A 26,981-nucleotide genomic window follows, 5' to 3' on the forward strand; every position below is an offset into this window, starting at 1 on the left:
CTTCGGTGCCGAGATTGGTCTGAACAGCGAAGTCGATGGTAAACGACCAAAAGGCAGGCCGAAACAACGGTGGCTTGATATATTGGATGGGGATTTAAAAGCCTCGAGATGGCACCTAGATCAGGCATTCGATAGAGCCAAATGGCGGAATCGATCACGACGAGCCGACCCCGCTTGTGAGCGGGGCAAAGGCTGAAAAAAAAAGATATCACTTTGAGAGAAAGGGCTATAACTGCACTTCTAACTACGTCATGCTATGAAATCCACTATCCTTGAGGGACCGACGAGTGGGTCACCCGAGAAACACGTGACACACAACAGTAGAGGATGTGTGCATACTTTTCATCATCATCATCAACCAACAACCGGTATCCGGTCTAGGCCTGCCTTAATAAGGAACTCCAAACACCCTGGTTTTGCGCCGAGGTCCACCAATTCGATATCCTTAAAAGCTGTCTGGCGTCCTGACCTATGCCATCGTTCCATCTCAGGCAGGATCTGCCTCGCCTTCTATTTCTACCATAGATATTGCTCTAATAGAATTTCCGGGTGGGATCATCCTCATCCATATGGATTAAGTGACCCGCCCACCGCGACCTGTTGAGCCGGATTTTATCCACAACCGGGCAGTCATGGTATCGCTCATTTCTAATTTCATTGTTATGTAGGCTACGGAAACGTCCATCCTCATGTCAGGGGCCAAAAATTCTTCGGAGGATTCTTCTTTCGAACGCGGCCAAGAGTTTGCAATTCTTCTTGCTAAGAACCCAAGTTCCCGAGGAATAAATAAGGACTGGCAAAATCACTGTCTTATACAGTAAGAGCTTTGACCCTATGGTGAGACGTTTCGAGTAAAAGAGTTTTTGTAAGCTGAAATAGGCTCTGCCGGCTGCCAACAACCGTACGCGGATTTCATCATCATAGCCGTTATCGGATGTGATTTTCGATACTAGATACGAGAAATTTTCAACGGTCTCAAAGTTGTAGTCCATTTCCACTGTTTTCGTTTGACCAGTACGATTCGATGTTGTTCGTTCTTTTGGTTTTGGCGCTGACGATGCCATCATGTACTTGGTCTTGTCTTCCTTAATGTGCAGCTCAAGATCTCGCGCCTGCTCGATCTGGATGAAGGTAGGCTGTACATCTCGGGTTGCTCTTTCCATAACGTTAATATCGTCAGCGCAGGCCAGTAGTTAGGTGGACTTGAAGAGGATGATGCCTCTTGCATTTACATCAGCATCGCGATTCACTTTCTCCAGGGTCAGTTTGGAGATGGCACATGATAGGACATCCCCTTTTCTTAGACCCTTGTTGATGTTGAATGGTCTGGAAAGTGGTCCTGCTGCTTTTATCTGGCCTAGCACATTGGTCACGGTCAACCTAGTCAGTCTTATCAATTTCGTCGGGATACCGAATTCTCTCATGGCCGTGTACACTTTTTCCCTGGCTATGTTGTCATAGGCGGCTTTAAGGTCGATGATGGTGCAACTGATCTCCACATTCCAACAGTTTTTCCATCGCTTGCCGCAGAAGGAAAATCTGATCTGTTGCTGATTTACCTGGAGTGAAGCCTCCTTGGTATGGGCAAATAATATTCTGGGCATATGGGGCTATCCCGCCTAGGAAGACAGCAGAGAATATCTTATAGATGGTACTCAGCAACGTGATACCTCTATAATTGCTGCATTGCGTGATACCCCCTTTTTATGTACGGGATAGATAATACCTCGTTGCCAGTCGTTAGGCATTGATTCGCTGTCCCATATTGGGAGCATCAGTTGATGAATCACTTTGTGTAATTGGTCGCCTCCATATTTAACCAATTCGCCTGTAATTCCATCGGCTCCGGGCGAGTTATGGTTTTTAAACCGATAAATTGCACGGACTGTTTCTTCTATGCTTGGTCAGCAGCATTTGTCCAGAGTTTTCAGTTGGCGGGACCTCCAACTCGCCGATATTTTGGTTATTGAGCAGTTCATAAAAATACTCAATCCATCTCTCCAATATGCCCGTTCTATCGGAAATCAAATTTTCCTCTTTGTCTCGGCAGGACAAGCATCTAGGTGTATAAGACTTCATCCTGCTGACTTGTTGGTAAAACTTCCGCGCCTGGTGCGGTTGTTCCCTGTACTTTTCTAGTTCACAGACTTGTTGGTTCCCCCAGGTTTCCTTTTTCCGTCTGTGAAGTCGCTTCTCCGCCCGACGGAGTTCGTGATAAGTCTCTGCGCGTGCCCGCGTTCTTTGAGAATGCAACATTACTCGGTATGCAGAATTCTTCCATTCCGTTGCTAGCTTACATTCATCGTCAAACCAGCCATTTCGACTTTTCTTGCGACTGGGGCCAAGTATCTTTGTGGCCGTATCAATGATAACGTTCTTCAGGTGATTGTGAAAGTCATTTGCGGATGCTTCATCTCCAGGATCTATGTTAACTGCGGTTATTGCCTCATCTATAATATTTTGCTCTTATAGGTGTTGCGGAGAGCTGTGTTGCGAATGGCTTCACCTGATTGTCAGAGGGGATTGTAAGTGGTGTCGTAATTCGAGCTCGGAGCGATATGCCAACGAGATAGTGATCCGAGTCTATACTGGCCCCCCCTATATGTTTTGACATTCATCAACTTTTCAGAAAGCCCTAGAAAGCGCTGAAACACTTCGCCATGAACCGATAACAGTGGCACCTAGGTGTTGTAGACGTGCTATGCTCAGTTTAGGTGATAATGATAGCCATAGAAGTGTTACCAATAAGCAGGGAACATAGTCCTAATTGCATTAAGAATTAGCTCGTTAGAGCTAACAATAGTTTTGAACGCCTTTCTTCGCCAATACAAAATCGTCCTTCACCATTGTCCTGACTGGCGCAAGCAGGCCTAGCCAATTATATTCATTAGAATTGATAACACCTGTTCAAAAGTTATTATTCGTTTGGACAGTTCTTCATTTGGGTACATCTAAATAGCTCAGACAACTCCTATCCTGAAAAGGATATATACAATTATCCTTAAAAATTGATCAGCTCGGCTCATCTAAGTGGGCTTACCTCCATCACCAGAACTTTAGTTATTATTTTATTTTTTTTATTTATTTTTAATTGTTGTTTTCACGACATTTTTAAACCGTAGAAATTCTATTTTGAATTAAGAATACTTCACCGCGAAATTCATTCATTACCTCCAAAGAAGCACTTAGAAAGCTCAGATTTAATCTGTTATGTAATTAAAGAATTATCCCATTTATCGGCTTTGCTAGGCAGTAGGCCTTGTTATACAATGATATTTTGGTAAACCTAAAGTTACTTTGGTCTCCTTATCAGTTATTCCAGGGATAGGTCTATTTTGCAGCACCGGAGTCATACCTTGTTAGCAAGGGTCGGCGACTTGAACTGTAGTAATGACGGTGTCAATTGCTGGAAATGCACCCCGATGATGGCATAGAGATACTTTTCTTACTTTTCTAGATTTAGAACGGCATAATAAATGCTATTCATATAGTGACATGGATAGATGTAGATAATAAACAGTTTTTGTCTGTAGTGAAATGGACATGGACAATCTTTGTCTATAAATGAGGCAAAAGCCTTCCAATGAGGCAAACATTTTTCCTATAAAAATTAGAAGAAATAATCCAACAATTTACCTGTAGTGTGTTACAACTAGAAGTGTGCGGCAGTGGCTCCTTTGGACGTGAGAGGTTTGGGCTTTCCAGTCCGTCATATGTAAGACTGATTGGGCGCCAAGTCAGCTCCGATGCAATGCGCTTCATTTTAGGCCGATCATTGCCACTCGCATTACGATCAATATCAATCAATGTCTCAGACAGTCGGCGTTGCAGCAGTGGCTTCGTCAAGAACCCTAAGTTTGATATTGATGGTCGTCTTGAGCCACATGTGGATGGTGTTCGTGCCTGTATCTCTTGATTCATCTCATTTTTCGTTCGCTTCTTACGCCAGTAGTTTTGGAATGTCTTTCGAATTGTCTTACTCTTAAGACCGTACAGGATTCCGTTAACGGTCGTGGAACATGTTAATAATACTGTGGACGTGATCACCACGTATCTATTAGTCTTATATTTATCAGGCACATTGTCACCGAAGACTTCCACCGCAACACTATCCCATATTATGGACACGTAGTATGGAAGATAAAGGATAATGAAGGATCCTACTAGTTGCAGTACAGTTGAGACTGGACTTCGGGAGCGAAATCGTGGTCCTCCGGCGGCCGGGGCAGTCACGGTTGGAACGAAGAATGGATTACGTTGGTGGGTTATTGTCACTTGAGCTGAAAGGGTTACTTCGTAGATGGCGGCTGCTATTCTATGTCGGTGGTAACGTGCAATCATAAGTACCTGTGGAGGCAAAAGGGTGTCACAATTCTCACGTCACTCGAAGTCCAAATATTTGCGGTTATACTCACTTTAATATTACATCCTACTATTGTGATTCCAGGTATAATTAAGGTAACTGTCGTAAAGATGATTGCATACCATAAGGAATTGAATGTTTCAAAGTTTGGCACACATGCGCCAGTGTTTGTACTAAATTTAAAAGGAGCCACTTTTGCGAACGGTGGAATGCATAATAGTACTATAACGATCCAGCCACTAACAAGTCCAATGATAACCTGAAAACCAAGATGTGTATTTAACAGAGGTTCAGGGTGCTAACTTCAATTGCTGCTTACCTTTCTATTAGTTACGATCGCACTATAGTGTAAAGGTGCTGCGATTGCATAAAACCGATCACAGTTTAGGCCGCATATTGTCCAGAGTGAGAGGGGATGCAACAGCGTGAATAAGAAACCTTGTATGATGCACAGACCTTCCACGGATGCAATCCAGCTTCCATGGTGCAGTATCGGTGGGAATGAAAATACGAGGAAAGTGAATGATAGAAGTGATTGCGTGACGCCTAAGTGTACCAGTAGAATGTTGTTTGGGGATATCTGGAAATATAAAATGTAAAAATGGGAGTTTGAAATATCAGATTGGTTGGTAAAGGTTTAATTAGTTTTTAGTGTAACACTTTGAGTTTGAGTTTGATGCAAACTGGTCTCGAATAACAAGTTGTCAAAAAGGTTCGTAGTCAGGATTACAGTCGAGAGCATGGCTTCGGTGGACCTATTCGTACATACATTCAACCACGATTTGATGTTTTTTTTTGTTGGGGATAACCAATTTCGAGAAAAATTCCTCTAACAGTGTGGGTAACTCTCGAGGCTGTCTTACTACTAACTCACAGACAATACAGTATGACATATTTTGGTTGTCAGTTGCGTTAGCGCATTCAGGATGCAAGGGAGAAATAACTAACCTGAATCGATATCGGGAATTGTCATATCCCATGGGGAACTTCGCGTAGTGTCCCATGAAGTGATTAGATCGACTCCAATATGTTACAGTGTTCCACCATTTCTTTCATTCCTCCAGTAACTTCTTCCTTGGATTCTGGGCCGTAGTGTCACTAAGTAGTAGGTAATGTTAAACTTCTTCTAACTGAATGGAATGGAACAAAAGATCCAGGTCATGTAATTTGCGGCCGTATCTGGAGCTTTCAATGTTGAGCTTCATCCGCGCTTCTCTTTATTCTTGTTATGGACACTGTCATGCAGGATATCCAAAACCCAGTGCTCTGTTTTTCTAGTGTCTCATAACAAAGCCAATCTCGGACAACTTACCTAAAAGTTGAACGATCATTTCATAAACGACGGTCAACTGACCCCAACGAAATAGGCATTATCATTGTCAGTAGCAGTGACCTGTCCAGAATTTAACCAAGAATTGGTGATCGAAATCAATGGTGAGTTGCGTCATAAAATTGCTTCACGCATCAACGCAACTTAAATGGAGTTCATAGTGACATTCCTTGCGATCAACGAATTACCAAATATCTCAGATTTAAAATCTATAATGGCGTAACTCTTCTACCTTCCATGATTTTAACTGCTAGCCATATAACAAAGACAATGAATTACTCTTTGGGGATATCCCTAAGGACATCCGTAGTCGATATCACGTTGTATCCATTATGGAAAATTGCAAGAGGGTGTCTTCGATGGCATGGTGTTGGAATTTGCGCTGAGGAGGTTGGCTTGAACATCCAAATAGAGAGGAAATTTCCCAAAATCGGAATGAAACAATGGTTCAATATCCAGATGGCAACATAAGAACCGCTCGATTCCACGCGGACCAAGCCTATGACTGAGTAGCGAATCTAGTTTAGACGATCCGATCGCCAAATACCGAGATTTGCACAATACAGCCTCTTCTTTTCAGTCTTTGTCCCGCTCACCATTTGGCCCTATCAATTGCCTGATCTGGATGCAATTTCAAGAATTTTAAATCCCCATCCAGCGTATCAACCCCCCGTTGTTTCGGCCGGCCTTTTGGTCGTTTACCATAGATTTCGATGTTTAGACCAATCTTGGGATATGAATATTCGTTACCGCGAATTACGTGACCATATAATCGAAGACGCCTCTCTCACAGTTTTTTCATTATCGGTGTAAACCCATATTGACCGCGGATATCCTTATTTCAGATGTAATCCAAACGTCTCACGCCACTAGTTCAACGCAACATCTTCGTCTCCATTACCGCAAGACGCCGTTCTTCGTCTTTTATAGTCGGCCAACATTCAGAACCATAGAGAATGACAAGACCGACGACATTGCGATAAATTTTAGATTTGAGGCGTTCGTGGATACGTCACAAAGAACACCAGTTGTGGAGCGCCACTTCATCCAGGTTGCGTTAATGCGTGGAGAAATTTGATAACGCAGTTCACCATTGGCTAATAGCGTTGACTTGAGGTATTTAAATTGCTCAGTTCTAAGCAGGTTACTGCCGCTGACAGTGATTGTGCCTATTTCAAAGGGACCGGTTGTCAAAAATTCAGTTTTATTCTGATTCAATCTGAGACCGTCTTGCATGAGGCGTTCATTCCATTTGTGTACAAATTGTTCGAGATCATTTTTGCTATTAGATGCTAGGAAAACATCATCTGCATAAAGCAGTGTATAGGCCGGTGGACGTTGAATGTCCCGTGTGATGGTGTCCATAAAAAGAACAAAGAGGAGTAGTGAGAGGGCGTTTCATTGATGAACACTAACAGAGAAGCGCCCTCTCACCACTCCCGCACAAAACAACTGTCTGCACTAAAAACAAGGAGGACTCAAGTGTACAATCTTGCAATAACTGCGTGGGCCTCATTGTGATACCTACAAAGGTTGTTCAGTGTACATGGATATTGAGCAAAAGATGCAACTTCAGCTACTCCAGCCACCACATTTTGATGACTGTCAGAACATAAAGACTCGAATCACCACCGCGTTTTGCATGGTGCTCCATCTCGAATCTCCTCTGACAATCGGGCGGAAGTGAATACTCATGCATAACAAAGCGCTTCAGAACACCTATAAGGGGAAATGGATGCCGCAATAACCGCAGTTAACGCATGTCCTGGAGAAAAACCATGGGCAAATGATCTTCACAACTGCCTAAAGAACTTTATCATTGGTAAGGCTACGAACATTTTTCGTAACATTCGCGAAAAGAGTCAGAACGACTGGTTGACGATGAATGTAAGTTAGTAATCTCAACAAACGAGGGCACGCAATGGGATTTATCACGAATTCGCCAAGTGAAGAAGCGATTTCACAGATAGAAAAAAGAAGCCTGGTAGAGCCAAACAACTTGTGGACTCACAAAGTACAAGAAGTAATCTCATCAGGCGTAGAAGCTCTACCAGTAAATCCGTAGGATGAAGCCGTATATGTACATTTCAATGATCATCTCTCAGTGCTAGAATTGCATTGGTATCATGTTATTGAGTAGCATCTATAAGATATTTTCCGCTTTTTTGTAACGCCCTCAGCATCGTCGGCTTATAACAAAGGGCAAGCAAATCAGCAATAGATAAAATTTTCAATCTGGAACCGTATCTTTATCAACTTCATTTGGTCAGGGTAAAACTATATCCAGTAAGCGCTTTGTCACGCATTTTAGAAGTGAAAACCGCTGCCATGGTAAATTTTTTTCTGGCAATCGCCGAGGCACAGAGGAATGAGAAAGTAGTTCAGAGTCTCAGGGACAACCCCAAATACAAACTTCGGGAGTTTCCCCTTTTCGGCATAACCTTCGAAATATCCTGCTCTCTCCTAAAAGGGACCTGGGCCATATATTCCGGGTGCACAAACAAATATTCGATGCAGTACATGATCTTGCGGAGACAGGTATTCGGACAACAAATCAGCATGTCACTAGCAAATATTTTTGGCCCTCCTGGGCCAGACAGTGCATTGCGTGCTAGAAGTATAAAGTCACCAAACATGCGCAGAAAGAGATAGGCTCACTTCCTCGGTCTACAAAGCGTTTTCACACGATCCACATCGACATTATTGGCTCCTTGCGAGATTCGCGTAGCTCCACTTATTGCCTCACAATCATCAATAGGTTCACCCGGTGGCCTGAAGCAATATTTTTGTCACAGCATTTCCGCACAACCGTGCGCCGAGGCCCTTTATCAAGAATGGGTCCCACGCTTCGGAGTTCCGACCGAAGTCATTACGGACCAGGGAATGCAGTTCGAATCTAGTCTATTCTCGGAGCCGAGGAGTTTAGCTTCAAACGCCATCGGATGGCTGGTACCACCCGCAATCCAATTGGATGCTGGAGAGTTCGTGATAGAACGAGCCATAGGACTCTGAAGGCCGCTTTAACGACACACGATGACCCTTCGTGGTCGCAAGTCCTACCATTTATTCTCCTTGGCCTACGTACATCCCATCGTGAAGAGTTGGCCGCTAGCTTCCCGAGCTAGTATGCGGGGAAAACTTAAGACACTCTCGCGATCCTGTGTTCGATACTAAGTCAGCTTTTTCTACCACTGGGATTCTGTGGTTACTCCGGGACACTGTGACCAAACTAAAATGACCCCCGCCATTCCGTCATTCTTCGACGAAGGCTAATTGGCCAAGGAACTGGACGTCTGCACACACATCATATTGCACCTGGATGCTTCCCAGAAGTCCCTGCAACCACCATATGAGGGCCAATATGAATTGTTAAACAGAGGGGAGCACTTTCTTAGGCTTGATGTTGATGGCTGGCCAGGCGAAAGCTTTCTACCCAGGGCACTATTTTCAGGAAAGATACCATAGCCCATTGAAGTGGGCGAAGCAGCATGAAGAACGTCTCCGATAACTAGAAGGAATAGTATCGGCTATATTCCAGGGCTCCGTTTCGAATACTTTCGAAATTTTACCTCTGACAATAGAATTAGTTTCTTGGGAATGCCTCCACCTGCGTATAGCACCCCACTCCCACTTGAGACTGTCGAAAGTTTTCTTGAAATCGATCGAGGTGGAACGAAGTCTAAGCGCCAGACACGGTCCCAAATTATACGCAGGATGTTAATGTGGTCAGTGCAGGAGGATCCGGAGCCAGTCTCTATGTTTGCGACGGCAGGGAGCACCCTTCCAATTCTCATACTCAACAACAGTACAGAGACTTCAATAGCTACAAGGATCACTTCCGCCGAAGATTGTTAAAAAAATTTTTTGGAGTCACGCAATTATATTATACTCATCATTGTTTGGGTTTCAAATTTGTTGTCTATTTTCAATCACCTCTAGTAAGTTCCATAATTCCATCACTGTTTCGGACCTGTAACTGTAACGTTTTCGCTATTAACCATTAATCATTAAATAACGGGCTAATAGATCCCATTTATCGCCATTAAATTTAACTAATCCACTTACACATGCAAATCGTCTACTATCCAATTCGTATCTTACCCATGTAACCATGCCTCTAAGGTAAGTTTATCGATGACCATTGCATTTCTAATCCAAATGCTAATTTAAATTCTCATAACATATGATGCTACATGTCCTTTATCTTCTATTTTTACTTCCCGTGTATCTCCCTGCTGACAATAAAATATTGAATTCCATGAGGGTGCATCCTGTTGGCTGAAGGTATTTATTTCCGTTCAGCTTTCCAAGAATTTCGATCATCTCAGTACAGGTGGTCAATGTGTTGCCAGAATTGCAATCCTTAGTAAGCAAGTAAGGAATTGGGATTTACGTAACTCCGCCTGCCTTGAAGACATTACATTTATCCACTCTCGTTTGAGGACAAAAGTCATGTTATACGTCCTTGATTTTATCGGAAAAGGGAACTAAAGTATTGAGAGTTATTGTGGTTTGCTTTAAACTTGTCCTGTATAGGTTTACTACAGCTATCATCATTTGTTTCTTATTAAAAGAGGGTTTATTAAACGTTACATAAATAAAACGCTTTAATAGAAAAATGGCACTTGACCTGCTTCCAGACAATTTTTTTCGTTCAGCTCATTGAGCACTAAAATCGCACTGGGACCAAGTTGGAAGATACAGTAGGAACCCTACTGCGTCTTCAGAGATAAGTCTCATAATCTGAGCGAAAGACTTCAATAAGCTTCTTTGCTGGACGTTGAATTCCCGTTTAAAAAGTATCTATAAAGCCTTTTCGCTTGTCAAACTTGTCCACTTTCCAAAAGGATGGGATCTACTTGAATTTCTGTGCACATGATATCTCTTTAATGAAGATAAATACAGAGACACATCGTGACTGCAGAAGCACAGTAACACTGCACAGCTAGCAACAGGTAGGGCTTAGAGCAGCTCAATTTTAATCCTGATTGATTAACAGTTTCCTATGACAACGTTGTCCTCACAAAGTCATTCGTTGGAGTTTATATCCAATGGTCTCCTGGTTGAGAAATCCGAACCATTACGTTCAACAAAAGCTGTGATGTCCATTCTGGTGAATATGAAAAGGACAATGATGTACAATGGACACTTCCTTTGGGGGCACATCTGTTGCATGGGCACATAATAGGATATTATCTTGGAGAGGAAGAATCTTTACGGGACATACAATCAGGACTGTGTAAATTGATATCCTTGGGTACATATGTACATGCAAGCTTTGAGAAGAATTCACTTTCTTCTGGGCCAGAGATTAACAGCTATTGCGTGCTAATGGCACACATGTTGGAGAATAAAAGGATTTACACTTATTGTACTGGACAGGACTCTGAGTAATGAGATTGCAATGAGCAACCGTGACTTTACTCCATGGAAGTTTTGTGAGGATATTTGTTGCTAATTGAACGAGTAGGCATTTAATTGGTTGTATTGAGTAGTAATTCTGAGCTAATTTGGAGTTAGGAGTATGTGATTTTGCCGTAGATTCAGTAGATGAAAATAGAGTTTAGGGAGTATTTTTAGATACAACGCTTTCCACCCGCGTTTGCTTACCGTTCCATATTAAATGCTTTGCAGCAGTAATTTAGGGTAACAGAAAGCTCTGGCCTCTCTCTGACCTATTTTGCGACATAGGGTGGTGGACAACAAATTTTATCGCATAGCATATTTGCTGATAAAATTGAAACTGTTAACTGCATTGAAGAGAGTAGGTCTTCTAATCGATTTCTCTTTCTATATATAAACTTGCATGGTATTGTAGAAAAAATGGTAGAAACATGGGGCTCATAGTTATTATGGCGTTCATCCTCCATATGCTGCCCTCACGTAAAGATAAGATCAAAGAGTGCGGGAAAGCCGAACTGAATTAAATGTTGACGTCACAGCTTTTTCAAATTTTCATTAGGCAATCTTAGTTATGGAACAACTAGAAACTGCGTACATTGCCTTGTTGTAACTTCGTAAACTATATTGCGGTGGCTTGTTAAGCGGTTGAAGTGATATAGTTAAAAAAGAATTTGGGCTTGCAAAATTAGAGGCTATCATAGGGCTTGAAGGGTAGTCTGTGTCTTAGAGGCACTGCAATCCTCAAACAAGGTCTTGGTAATGCACGCTGATTTAAAACCCACAGCTCTACTACCAAATCTTACTATCACCTTCGCCTTGGTAACCCCTAGGCAATGGAAAGCAACAGAAAAGGGGGGGGGGGGGAGGGGGGGTGAACGATGAGTTCTCTGCACCGAAAAGCGAGCTGAATCGAATGGCCTTCAAGAATGCTGGCTATGCCATCGGCTGACTACTTACTCTTACTATTATCATGGAATTCGAAATTGGTTTTCAGATCGGATCGGGAATACAACGACGGCTACGGCAACGACCTGGAGCTTGTGTTCCCTTGTTCAGAACTAGTGCTTATAAAGCACTCACTGAATAAGTCGAAAAATACAACGCCTTGGCGGTCCAGGAAACGAAATTATTAGGCAAAGGGGTTTTGGGTTTTCGGACATAACTTTAAATAAGTCGAGAAACCGAAAGTTGGACGCTTATAGAAACATTTCTGTGGACATTGGTCCCAACAGTACCTAGCACATAATAAATGAGAATATCCACCTTCGGGTGATACTGACCTTCAAAGTCTTGAATTGCACAGAAGAAACAATTTTGGCCTTTAATAACTTTGTTAACAATAGGGCGATTTTGATAGGACCATGTTCTATGTTGTAGCCTACAGTGCAGCGAAATTATTTATCTGATTCTTGGATGAACTTAAGGGGGGCTTCGCAGTCAGTTACTAAATGCCACCATATAGTGGCAGCCTTCTGACTTTTTTCAGAATTTTTCGGCTGAGTAGTTTCTGAGAATGGATCCGTGAAAGAAATGATAACTTACGACTCCCGAAGTACCCACCTTTCAAACAAATGTCAAAACAAAGATCAGCTACGAAAAGTACTAACCGGGGCCTTTCATTTGATACCCCACATGATTATATTTTGTGAAAAGAAATTTGCACCCTCTTTTGCATGTATGGGGACAACCCCTTAAATTCGACGTAGAATTATGTAACAGTGTATCCGTGAACGTTCAGAGTTCCCTCCTTTCCATCAAATTTGGTGTCAATCGCAATAACCGTTTCCGAAAACAATGGGTGTGATAGCCAGACAAACAGACTGAGAGACGGACAGACAGACCTGCGAAGAGTTGTAAAATCTCCCACCAGGCACCACCCCAGTTGGCGGATAGGGGCTTGCCTTTTGATGTGTAAATGTGTGTTCATGCACCTTCTTTTCTCACTGAGCATGGGCTAGTGTTTGCCAATTTTTTTTGCGTGGAATAAATTGGATATGAAAAGGATATCCAGAACATGAATCTCGGAAGCCTAGTGCCAGCGGCTTTCCGAAATTACCAAACAGCATTGATATCCATATACCCCAGTGCCTCCCTGGAGATAACTTGGCCACCGTGGCATACAATGCTACAAGTGATTTGGATTTGGAAAAGGATATGTTCAAGCGTAATACCACCTTATCGAGAACACCCTTAACAAGACCAAACAAAAATGAACCGAAGGCAGATTATTGGATGACAAAAATGGTGATAACACCCACCGAGTATGTTTAAAAGACAGCAGGAGGTACTCCATAACCAAGAGATTTCCACCAATGTCAAAGACGGTAAAGGATAAGATACAGGGAGGGTCAATACATGCCAAAGGGGAACGAGCGTGTAAAGGGTGTAACCCCATCGGGGCTCATAGATAAGAGTGTCCTAATCTGGAGGGATTTCCCTTTCTCTTCACCCAGCTTAGGGCAAAAATAGTTGAACTGTCCGAGTTTATGAAGGACAGCAAGCCATACAGAATATGGTGAGGACTATTCGAGTTCTTTCTAATAGATCGCAGACGGAGGAAAAGAATACTAAGGAAAAGCCGGAGCCTGCTGTCCCAATATTGAACAAGTGAACCAAGTGACGCCTAACGGTACTGCCATCGAATTATGACGAGATAAACGAGTACGCGAAAAAGAGGCGGATCCTCCAAATAATCAGCAAACAAACATCTAAGAGAAAAAAAGGACGGATAGGTAATTCCGGTAACCAGCCCTAATAGCTCAGCAAATGTTCGAACGTCGGCCATCGTTGCGAACTCCAAAACGAATGAAAACAATGGATGGACAAAAGTTACCAACATAAAAGCGAAAAGAAAAGCAAAAGTACGAATTCGTACAGAGGCGATTGTTATCTACACTAAGGGCAATCTGTCCTACGCGGAGATACTCCAAAAAGGTCAAAACTGATTCCAACCTAAAAGATCTGAGCGGGAATGTAAATTGAATTCAAAGAACCCAGGCAGGCGATTTCATGTTCGCGCTGAAAAGATTCAGCCCAGGCAAAACTGATGACTTTCGATTGGAGGCGGCAGAAAGTGATACTTCTGCTTAAGTCTGGTAAACCTTCAAGTGAACCATCCTCGTACAGACCTATATGTGGGGAAAATGCTCGAGCGGGTAATCTATAATAGATTACTTCCGGTTGCTGGAGCCAAGGAGGCCTTTCAGATTGGCAGTATGGGTTCCGTAAAGCTAGATCAACCATTGATGCCATCAAATTGATTTCTGGCTTGGCCGAAGATGCAATTCACGGAAAGGGTAGTACCAGCAAATATTGCGTAGTAGTAACCCTAGATGTGAAAAATGCATTAAGTTCGGCCAATTGGAAATTAACATGGAAATCCCTGCCGAAGTTTGGTATTCCCGCTTATCTCACTGCTATCGTCGATAGTTATTTAAATGAGAGGAGGCTCTGGTATGTCACCGATGACGGACTCCAAGAGTACGTTGTTTCCGCGGGTGTCCCACAGGGCTCCGTATTGGGCCCACTACTGTGGAATATCATGTATTATGAGGTACTTAACCTTCCGGTTCCGCAGGAGACCCCGATGGTAGGTTACGCTGACAACATAGCGCTGCTTGTGGTTGCAAAACATCTAGAAGATGCTGAGTTGCACTCAAGTGAAGCAATCAGGCAGGCCTGAGGGTATGCTCTGCCTTCAGGACTGTCTCAGATGATACAATGTTCATCATCTCGAGAATGAGGCTGATTTATATCTTGGCAGATGAAATGGCGAACGTATACAACGCGAAGCCAATCTCTCCATTATCACAAACAAAGAAAGCTCAGAGAGTGAGATCCATAAATAGATGGCAAGAGCGGTGGCAGCCCTCGGGGAAGGGTCGGTGGACTCACAAGCTCATCACTGCCATTAAGGAGTGGTTGGAGAGACGGCACGTTGGGATTAATTATAATCTCACCCAGTTTCTCACGTGTCATGGAGGATATCGCCAGTATTTGCACAGTTTTAAACGGAACACATCACTCGACTGTCTAAATTGCAATGGAATCTTAGAGGAGCGAGAGCATGTATTCCTCCACTGTTAAAGATTTGTGGAAGAAACGAGAAATCTAGAGGAGACTATAGGAGAAGCGCTGGTACCAGAAAATCTGGTGCCGAGAATGATAGCACGTCAAAAGATTGGGATACAGCCAACTCCATGATTGCATCTATCTAGAACAAACTGCGAAAGGTAGAGAAGAGGAGAAACGCGCGGTTATGTACGCCGTGTAGAGAAGAGAAATGACGAAGCTGGAGTAAACTAATTTTGCCCAGTGATGTATTACCTTATGGTGGTATGGCAAAAATCTGACACACTGGCGTTTCCAGGCCAGTGTCTCTTGAAGATTTTTGCCTGCTCACAAAAAAAAAGGAGATCGTGTCAATGGGGTAAGTAGTATTCTAGAAAAGTGTTCACATGCCTTTATGGAATGTTGTGGTGAGTCTGGAGGTCTGGACGTCCGGATAGTTACTTAGAAGAGAACGCGTCGCTTATGGACGCCGGTGAAATAACCCCGTGTTTTGGCAACAAGATGGAGACCTTTTTAGAATAGAAAGCGGATGGCTAATGATATAGAACAGTGAAGTTTACTTATTATTCGATGAGCAAGAAAGTTCCAGCGGGCAGGCCATGTAGAACGTATGGATAACAAAAAAATAGCAAGGCAAGGTAGAAGCACCAGGGAAACCCCGAAATGAATGGCAGGACTCAGTGGACAATGTGAGTTTGACGTTGCTCGGTTTCTGAAATTGGAAGACGCGGTCATTCGAACGAGAAGAATGGAGGAACACTTTCTGGAGCTAAGGTCATCACTTTTTATCGACTTTTAACTGGCTGTGAAAGATATGTTCTTATTCTGGCTCTTCATTGAGTATAGGCTAGAATTACCGAGGGAAACTTCCCAAGTGATAGTGTAGATTACCCTTCAAATAGATAGATTACCCTTCAAAGTAGTAGTAGTAGTAGTAGAACAACTGTTGCGTTTGACGCTGAATTGAGAAAAACTGGATATGTGAGGTATACATTATATCATAACGAACAGGAACGTAATTTTATAATATATTTGAGTTAGTCACATGAAATCAGATGAAGCTTCCAGCAATAAGCATCTAGCTGTTATCAATGTCGACCCCCAGCTTTGGAAACTGCTGGCCTAATTATATGGAGATGCCACTCGGCACTGTGGGTGGAGAATACCGCTGAATCAAGATAGGTATCTATTGTGAATTTTCCTTGGTATGTCCTCAACAACCGAGTAGCATGACTGTGGGCTCCACACGTCCAGAAGTTTCCTTTGACCTCTGCATTCAGACATCCACTTTATTGGCGATATAAATAGATATTTTGATTTTAGGATTCACCTTGGAGCAGGTTTATTTTGGGTATTCTAAATCCCTCAGGTGATTACAAAGGGGAAACTATGGGGAGCTAACTTTGGATGCCATTTGGGAAATTCTTTTTATTATAAATGGGCCCTGACATAGGGCTTTAAAATTGTTTTTTGAATTGAAACTCTTGTGAATATCTGATTTCGTCTTCAAACTTCATCTACGCACAGCTGGATATAAGAAACTTCAGTCTCTCAACTTTACTGGCTAAGTTCCATGCATCTGGCATCTTTGGCGACAAAAACTCGCTGTGAACATCTACATAGGATACAGTTGCATAAACGACCAACATTGCCCCACGTGTTACAAGGTGAGTTGAACACTCTTATGTGAATTTTTAGTTTCGTATGCAAATAATTATACTGTTCATTAAGGAAAACAATACGTCAGAGCTTGTGTGGAAGATACCAATTGCCAAATATGACAAACTGAAGATGGACAACTCAAGCCTTCGTTACCGTTCTAGGATCCGGTATCTGATGGCGCATTGTCAACAAGTCCCTATTACGCCAGTAAACTTTGACAAAATCACTTCTATTCCGCTTTAAATATATAGCTCGATTGAGATTACCACTAGGTAGTTCAAGGATTCTTTTCAAGACTAGCATATCCCCGAACTGATGCGAAAATACATGCAAGGTCCATCCAAGCCTAGGACATTCTTCTTTAACTTGATGTAGGCGTTAAAGTGCTGGGGCGAAAAGCAACTTTTAACGGCATTTGGATTTATAGTAAACGATGCTTCTTCAAAATTTCTGATTTGCGGTTTATAAAAGGTCTTCAGATTGGTTTGTTTTGAAATATCTCAGAGAAACGATGATCGTTAAAGAATACTTAGGAACCTGATGTAACCTACTTCAGAGGACGCTCCTTAGGCCGAGTCATGTGAAGACTGGGATCGGTGCCAACAGACTTGGAGTTTCCGAAGCGGGCTTAAGATTGTCACAGCGATCATTATTGGGACACTTTTTGGAACGTGAAAACAGATTTCGCTCCAATTGAACAGTTAAACAATTACGTGAGCCATAACGAGCGAACAAAGAAAGTGGTAGGATTAAATCTCATTCTCATTTCTAAATTGGTATCATTGGTACTGCCCCGATATTTAGGATTTTCTGGGGTCTGAGTGCTCAGAGGACTCTCCTCCATCTCATATACATACACGCCTCTACACTGTATACCAATACTTACGCACTTATGAAGAACTGAGTAACACGGACAACGGGAGCCATTCCCCATGATTGAATTGATGATGCATTTCTAAAAGTATTTCCATAAGGCAACATTTAATTTTAGGTTGGATCAAGGGACTCCATCATTTCAGTATCGATTAGTAGAAGAAGGCACAGGAAGAAGGAACAGTAAGGTGGATGCACCATCGAAAAGATTTGATGACATTCAAGGCAAGTTTTCGGTCTGAGCGAAAAGCAAAAGGTAATAATTGACATTTGCCTTTGTGATATTTTATTTTATCAAAAGTAAACAAAAGTTGTACAGAAAGACTGCGGAACTGCCGATGATGAATGCCTATTGGGACCAGTAACGGAGCCTCCGGAGCTGGTTTGAAGTTGGATACGTCATCGTGTCTCAGAAGAAGAGGTATGTCACGCCATATCGAAAACAAAGCGAGGAGATCCTTCGAGGATAAAATAATAAAGCAAATGATGGATCGTTGGGTACCATTAAGATTGAAATTGAAAAATTAAGTGGAGTGTTGATTTGATTTGAAGACAATTTGGCGAACTCGAAGCCCTCCAATTTATACTGCTCTATCGCTCGCATCGTTCTCTCACCTCTCTACCTCTCTACCTGGTCGTGGTGAGATAGCCTGTAGTAGTTCACTACAACACTGAGAGTGTTCAAAATACATGAAGATGGAAGCACCGGATTTTAACATTAAGGAGTGAATAGAAGACGGTACTATGAGAAACTAGAAGGCGAAAGACTGCAGAGGATCCTTAAAAGAGATTAGTCGACTAGGTGAACTCAAGTAGAAACCCAGCCGAAACTTTCACGAACTCAAACCTTGAGCCTGAACAGACTCTTTTGGAAGTACACCATCTAGGAGAGTAGGTGACAGAAGTGGGGGAGGGGGGAATTGACAGTGTCGCCAAACCTTTCAGCACGAAAATGTTGAAATAATGCAACAGCGTGCTAGAGGAGACCTGGCATGGATGACTTATATACAGCGATGTTAAAGAAGGATATAGAACACTTAGAACGACTTTTAGGAAATATTTTTGAAGCATACCGAAGCTTGGGAAGGATGACTAATCAAATCCAAAAAAATTCAGACACATTAGCTCAAAGTCATTCTCGCTGGTTGAACATAAAATTCGCAAGGAGGTGCCAAGGACGCACCCTCCAAATGAAAACTAACATCTTTGTCAACGTGGAAAATTCCTGTTCTTCCTTAATTCTTTAGTTTCAAAGATAGAAAACGCAACTATGAAAAGCTAGTGGGCGATGGGGTGTTCGTGGGCATTGGAGGTGCTTTAAGCATACAAATGTGTGCTATTGCCACTCTTGTGGAGTATGTTGATCGGCACACTACTATGCGAACTTCAAAATTTGCCAATAGACGGATGACTTGGCTGTGCTAGTTGTTGACCGAGATCTCGGAAAGGCATGTGAAAATAAACAAGGCGCCCTATCAATCAAAGATAGGTTCCGGTACGGCGTTTAAGTATATCCAAATAAAACCGCCTTGGTATTATTTGCAAACAAGTCGGAATACCGGAAGCTCGTGCTTCGGGTATAAAGGTTTTGTGTTCATCTTATCTAAGAAATTTCAAAGCACATTTTTCTACCCGTATACAGCTACAAAACTACGAGACATACGTACATATTACAGCTGTAGATGTTACGCTCACCCTAAACAAACAAACTGCCTATTTTCGAATACTGTACACATATAGGCACGTATATAAATTGATCGTACTCATATTTCCGATTTACTTCTTATATCTATCTGAATTGGCTCTACCCGCAAAGTTCATTAGCACGCATATACTATATACCTACATATACACATGTCTCGTTGGAATAATTGATATTCATATACAAATGATTAAAGAACTAAAACAAAATAATTCTTTTCCACCCAATTCATACGAACTTACTTCGTGTGGTATTGGCGAATTGATATGTGATGATGACGTCATCAGGTTGTAGAGTGCACGAAATTCACAAAAAATTGTAAAGTTTGACCTCCTATAACTTTGTTAATAATAGTTGGATTTTCCTCAAACTTGACCAAATTATGCATTATATTCTTCATTATACCCATGCCAAATTTTGTACTTCTGGGACGAACATAAGGGGGGTGCCGGGTAAATTTCTAAAATGTGGAAATATACTATTATTAACTTTATTTGTCCAGATATCGGAACCGGATATATTTTGAGGCCTAGATTTCGTAGGGATGCACTATTGAGATTTTTTTCAGATTTTTCGGTTGGGTAGGTTCTGAGAACGAGACGTGTTACACTTTTTGGGGGTCATATTTTGAGCCTTCACTCCCCTATGTTTCACCCAATATTAAATATTGAACCAGTTTCGAAAAGTACTGATTGAGACCTTTCATTTGATACCCCACATGGCCACATTTTATGAAAAAAAATTTTGCACCCTCCTTTCACATGTATGGGGAGCCCCCCTTAAACTTAACACAAAATGGCGGCAGTTGCTGCATGTAAAGGGAACGGCAGATCACATACTCCCACCAATTTTCGTGACAATCGGTTCAGCCGTTTCCGAATAAATCGGCTGTGACAGACAGACAGACAGACAGACAGACAGACGGACAGACAGACAGACAGACAGACAGACAGACAGACAGACAGACAGACAGACAGACAGACAGACGGACAGACAGACATCGAATCGATTCTAATAAGGTTTTGTTTCACACAAAACCTTAAAAAGAACATAGTAAATGATCTATGACTTTCAAAGAGGAAGGGTACAGCGTGCTAACTATCCGTAGAAGTGAAATAGGAGTTATGCTAGATAAGAAATTACCATGGAACAAGCTTGTACATGTAAAGACGGAACGAATTCTCACAGATGTGAGTTGTATAGTCGGCATTTTTTTCTGACAGAGCCTCATTTAGTAATGTGGATATATGTAGCTTTCATTTGGGCCGCGTTGCCTTATGCATCCGCATTGCGGTGGGTTAAGGTACCATGAGGACAACATCCGGCATAGCTCTAAATGCATTATTCAATCTGCAGTCTACAATGAAAGCAGCTCGTAGAATAATACGTTGAGATCGATAGGTAAACAACGCAATTGAGGCAAAGAGCATTGGAAGAGTTATTGGAAGAAATATATCGAGTTTATACAATGCTTTCTGATTTATGAATCCCCATATTGGTAGAAGATATGAAATTTTCCTTAAACGTAGAGGAACTTGCAACGAACTATTATAGAAGAATGAAACCAGGGTAGGCTGGTGTCTTCTAACTGGATGACTCAAAACCAGAAAGGCTTTCAGGAGCAGAAGCCTATCTTTTGAACCAAGAAGTGTGCTTTCATCTTGGAACAATATACATAAAATGGTTATTCAGTTTATATTGTATGCGATTTTAAAGGCAACAATCTGGATGAGTGGCAAGCGGTTAATGGTCAGCGCACCGTAATTTGCAGCGATAGTCAAGCTGCATTGAGGGCATTGATCAGACCTTTGATAACTTTAAAAATTGTTCTGGAGTCTACTTTGGGCAAGTGGTCACTGTGGCGTAGAGGGAAATGGAATTTTGAATATCTAAGCGACAAAGTGTCCAATTTCGGCCTCGCCAGGCCCGGAATCAGTAAGCTGAATGTCAGTAGCATTGGCTTCTACTGCTATCAAAAACTTAGAACAAGCTTCTCATAATGACAGACAGCAGATCCCTACTCCTTCCCAAACTTTTCCTGTTAGAACCTAACGAACTTAATGCAAAGTCTATCCCATCGAAAAACAAGGAGACTTACAAAAGTATTGTGGGCATTCCGACCCGCCATAATTCACTAGCTGGACATAGGATCAAAATAGCGGCTCTTCAAGATGATACGTGTCTATTCTGTGATGAGAAAGCGTTGGTTGGTTCTCCTGGTTTTCATTCCGCTGTCTGGAGTGGGGTTTGAATAATTCTGCTCCGGGGATGAGTTCCGCTTTGGTGATTATGCTTTTCGTTCATAGTGGGGTTCGGACGACTCTTCACTTTTCTTTTCTAGGTGATTCAATTAATGAAAGCGCAGGAAACGCCTCCGGCGCCTATGGACTCCCTGTGGCCGCATTGGTGGTACGGGTGCTACTCTTTTGGCGACGTAGCCCAGAGGCTTGGTTCCGGCAATTGGGGGAATTGCCACAAAATTTAATCACGCGTTCGTCGGTCAGGATGAAGAGTCGATTGGGCTCGTCGCCGACGTTCTGGAGGAGTGTTCCTACTTGGTGTGTCGGTAAGTGAGTTGACAAAGCGGAATCACTCGCTGACGGAGTTCATCTTAGGTGATCGATCATCGAGCCAACTGATACATGAGATTAAGCAGTTCGGCGCGGACAAGGCTGGTGGTGAGCTTCTGGAGCCGTTGCGGTTGCAGCGACTTCCGGAAAGCACTCAGGCCATCTTGGCCTGTGCGGGCTCCGGATCGTTGGTGGCGTTAGCAAACACTGCTGACAAAATCCACGAAGTGCACGCGCACTCCGTGATCAATGAAGTGCCGCGGGAAGCCAAGGGCTAAATTATTGAGCTGCAGCAGACGGTGCCAACCCTCGCGGCTACTGTCTCCAAACTAGAGGCAACAGTTGGAGCTTTGCGTTCGGATGCTAGGTTCCGAACTAGTTCGCGGTCAGCAAGGCGAAATGGGCGATCGGGTAGTCGGGCGTCGGGGTCTTCAAAAAGTCGTGTAATTTGCTGGATCACCGTGTGGAACTTCGGCGAACGTTCTCATGTCGTTTCGTAGTAGCGGACATTAGTAGTCCCATATTAGGCGTAAACTTTCTAAACCACTATGAATTGCTACTTGATCTGCAAAACATGTCTCTTATAGACCCTGTAGCTTCACTCAGATCTTCAGGACAATTTGCTACCTGCTCTACTGTCAGTCTTTCGATCATTTTGGAAGAGATATCCGACCCACGCATTCGTGCGCTCCTTCAAAAATACAGAAACATAACTGCCGAAAGTAGTCTCTCGCGGTTAGATTTAGCTAAGCATGATGTACAGCACGACATCGCTACTAGCTCTCATATTTTCTCGAAAGTGCGTTCATTGCCCCCCCAGAAACTAGCTGTTCCTAAGAATGAATTTGACACACTTTTAAAGCAGGGTATTTGCAGACCATCAAATAGCTGCTGGTTTTCGCCACTACACACGGTGTTTAAGTTCAACGGTGATTGGAGGCCATTCCAGACCGCCATCCTATAAAACTGTTCTACGACTTTGTGCATAACCTCGCTAACTACATGCTTTCAGGACCTTTACTTAGTCAAGGGGTATAATCAAATCTCTATAGCTCCAGAAGGTATTCCGAAAACACGAATATGCACACCCTTCGGGCTCTACGAGTTAACACGGATGCCTTTTGGTCTGTGCAATGCGGAACAAATTTTTCAGAGGTTCATCCACTCTGTTCTGAGAAACAGCTTTTGTTAGCTTAGCTTTTGTTTCGTGTATTATACTTGGATGTTGTTTCGGTCGCCTCTTCTTCTGAGGCTGAGCATTTGGAACATCTCGAATGCATTTTTCAACGTCTCCTAGGAGCTAGTCTTGTGTTTAACGTTGAAAAGTGCATATTCCTTCAACAGCAGGTGGCTACATGATTTCCCTTGAGGGAATTCAATCAGATCCAGACATGATTCAGGCCATCATAGGCTTCTCACAACGTAAGACGGTTAAAAATCTGCGAAAGTTCTGGGCATATTAAACTTCTATCATCGTTTCTTGCCAAAGCCGCACAACATCAAGCGATCCGCAATGCCTACTTGTCTGGACCCAAGACTAAAGGCTCACGCGTGATTGCGTGGTCTACAGAGGCCGCCCAGGATTTTCAGGCTGCCAAACGACATCTGGCTGACGCTACACTCCTGTCATTTCCTCAAACAGATGCACCCCTAGCCGTATTCGTCGATGTTTCAGACATCGCAGTAGGTGCTGCCCTTCACCAAAAGGTGAACCAAAACTAACAGCCTTTGAACTTCTTTTCTAAGAAACTGAATACAGCGCAACAGAACTATAGCACCTATAATCGTAAGCTATTAACCGCGAAAGTACCTCCGATACTCCCTAGAAGGCAGGCCGTTCATAGTGTTCACGGCCCACCAGCCTCTTACCTTCGTGTTTAAGGAGAAGCCCGACAAAGCGTCTCTACGCCAACTCTGGCACCTGAGTTTCATAAGCTGGTTTACTTTGGACATCCAACAACGTCCGGCCAGGATAATGTAGTTTCAGATGCTTTGTTACACGTTTCGTAGGTTAAAATCCCTGCCACGGTCGATTTTTCGGCAATCGCCGAGGCACAGAAGGACGAAGCAGTGCTTGAGAGCATCAGGGAAAACAAATACAAATTTTAACAGTTTCCCCTTTTGGGCTCAACTTCCGAAATAGTCTGCGAAACCTCTGAAAAGGGACCTAGGCCGGCCGCTTTTCGCAAGGAAGTATTCCATGCAATACACGATCTTGCGCATCCAGGCATTCGGACATCCAGTCGGTATGTCACTTGTAGATATTTCTGGCCATCAATAAACCCTGAGCAAGACAGTGCATTACGTCCCAGCAACCACGTACAGAAAGAGGGAGGCTCATTTCCTCGGTCTACAAAGCATTTTCAAACGATCCTCATCGACATTATTCTCCCCTTGCGAAATTCACATGGCTTCAATATTGCTTCACAATCATCGATAGGTTCATGCGGTGGCCTGAAGCAATACCTCTGGCCGACATTTTCGCACAATCGTGCGCCAAGGCTCTTCATCGTGAATAGAGTCCACGCTTCGAAGTTTCAGCTGAAGTTACTACTGACTAGGGAATGCAGTTCGAATCCACCCTATTCTTGGAGTTGGACAAACTCCTGGGCTTCAAAAGCCACCGAATAAAATCTAAACCTAATACTAAATCAAGACTCCTTGAAATTAGAAGAACCAGATAGAAGGGTCAAGGGAAAAAAAATGGATAGAAGACAAAAATATAATAGCAGGCGAGCATAACTTTCAGCAACTTTTCCTGGGAAATTCACAGGTGACCAGAGTTATTCTCCTCATTCTTTTACGAATTTTTTGTGGGTATTCATAATAATTCACAATCTATTGAAACATTTCCCTTCCTAAGTTAATTATAGCACTAGATGTCCTAGTAGCCAAGATAGGGAGATATTGATTGCGTACCATCCGCAATCCAATGGAATGCTGGAACGCTGGTATAGGACACTGAAGGCCGCTATAATGGCCCGCAATGATTCCTAGTGGTAGCAAGTCCTGTCTTTCGTTTTGCTTGGCTTACGTACAGCCCATCGTAAAGAGCTAGAGAATTTGGGACTCCCCAGTGATCCTGTGTTCGCACAGGGTTTTTGCATTTGCTCCGGGACACCGTGGCAAGATTTGAATCACCCCCGCATTCTCATCATTCTTCGACGGGGGCCGACACCCCCAGAGACCTGGATGTCTGCATGGCTTGCTTCGCGAGGATGCATCCCGGAAGCCTTTGCGGCCACCATATGAGGGCTCATATGAAGTGCTAAACAGTGGGGGGCATTTCTTTAGGCTTGACTTCGGCGGCAGGCCCAAGAACGGAACGGAGGTTTAGCGGAGAAGGGGTGCACGCGTGTGAGATTCGATCTGCGCCCCTAAAGCTAGTAGGCCAGAAATCGAGTTTGTCGCTGAAGCGCAGTATCAGCTGGGAGTGGGGTATTATGGAGTCACAAGCTAATTAACACGGATTCGTCCGGGCTCCGCACGGGGACGATGCAATTCACCACGAAGTGAATCTCACCCGCCTGAGTGGCTCGCCTACCTGTGGGTAGCAGGGTGAGAGTCACGAGGCTAGCAGAACAATTGGGAAGTAAAAAGTCATTGAGAATTGATGTTGAAAATAAAAAAAATCAGTCAAGTTTTTCTCTTCTGTACTCACTAACTCATCCGTAGTTTATATGTTAATTAGATATTTATATAATCAAAATTTCATCGTTTTATAATTATGTTTTATGAATAATAAATGATTTGACAATGACAAAAGAACCCAAAATTTATTTATAAACCGCACGACATCTTCTAGCGGAAATCCTGCGATAGATAAACGAATCCGGAATATTTCGTTAGACGGAGGAATCGAGTACAATGGAGTGAGTGCTTTGTTTTGGGGCTTCGTCTCTTCCCAATTCATACACAAACATACGCCCCACCTATGGTTTGCCCTCAATACGTAGAAGCGGTTGATGATGGTATTATGCAAGATATATTCTACTTTCATCATTCTTATCTCTAGAGATTAACTAACTACTATGACTACTTATTCCCTACTTTGCCCGAAACCATACTTCCGATTTACAAACTCTAAAGAACTTTTCCAAACTTCAAAAACTGCTCAAATGTATTTAAGTGCTTTCGTTAATGACTGGCAACTAAAATGCATTGTAGAGAGCTTGTAAACTTTTCCCACCTGGAATTTTACTCGTGCAGCTTACCATCTCTGCTAGAACACACCAACAAGTACCACTCATCTCCGTTGATTACTTCATTGGTGATGCGAGTTGGGCTATGAATAAACTGCAGCAGAGCTAGATGGTATTTTCAAAATTTTCTGCTCCTACTATCAAAAGTTATGAACTCAGGTTTATTGTTGGGCAGGTGTTAATATGAATATCAAGGGGAGTTTGTTGCTATCTTATAAGTACATACAGAGAAAAGTTCCCTTTCCATCGTTCAGGTTTCGAAAAACTCATCGATTCTATAGCACTTGGGACAAGTACCCTTGGGTAAAGTGCCTTTCATTGTGCTTTGAGTGACTCGCTTCCAAGTACTGAATCCCTTTCGACGCACACAATACTGTAAAATTTGGAGTTTGTCTGCCTGTTTCAACTTCAACAAAATTTTCTTTACAGGAAATTGGCTACTTCAAGCACTTGAAAGGAAAGTTTCCATTGTCCAGGGCCATACAAACACATCAGTGTCACATGCTATATCAAAACTTTGTTTTCACCATGCCTCCACCCTCAGGCCATTGTCACCGCTCTATATGTACCCCCTAATTGCGTTTGGCAGCTAAAGAGAACTGTGGCAGTGGGAAACAATTTTCCAACAATTAAATTGTGCATTTTTCTCATCAAAAAGAATAAATATAAACCGGTCAGAGTGAAGCGAAGAAAAGTTGTTTTCCTAGTCCCGGAGCTGTGCAAGATACATAATTGAATATTCCAGGATGCTGCAGCGCCCTGACATGAAACTGTACCAACAAAACCACAGCAAGGTGTCCTCTGC

The 26,981-nt window shown here is 42.8% G+C and overlaps 1 protein-coding gene across 1 annotated transcript in view; it reads right to left on the minus strand.

Annotated features, from left to right (window-relative positions):
- Positions 1-26,981, minus strand: part of LOC119658495 — a 181,044-nt gene that overhangs the window by 43,729 nt on the left and 110,334 nt on the right. Inside the window, exons 3-5 of the mRNA XM_038065957.1 lie at positions 4,683-4,943; positions 4,416-4,622; positions 3,637-4,347 (exon numbers count right to left, since the gene is read on the minus strand). Coding sequence (XP_037921885.1) covers positions 3,637-4,347; positions 4,416-4,622; positions 4,683-4,943 — 1,179 coding nt within the window. The remainder of the gene's footprint in view (positions 1-3,636; positions 4,348-4,415; positions 4,623-4,682; positions 4,944-26,981) is intronic.

This window comes from Hermetia illucens, chromosome 5 (genome assembly GCF_905115235.1).
Source record: "Hermetia illucens chromosome 5, iHerIll2.2.curated.20191125, whole genome shotgun sequence".
Taxonomy (NCBI): Eukaryota; Metazoa; Arthropoda; class Insecta; order Diptera; family Stratiomyidae; genus Hermetia; species Hermetia illucens.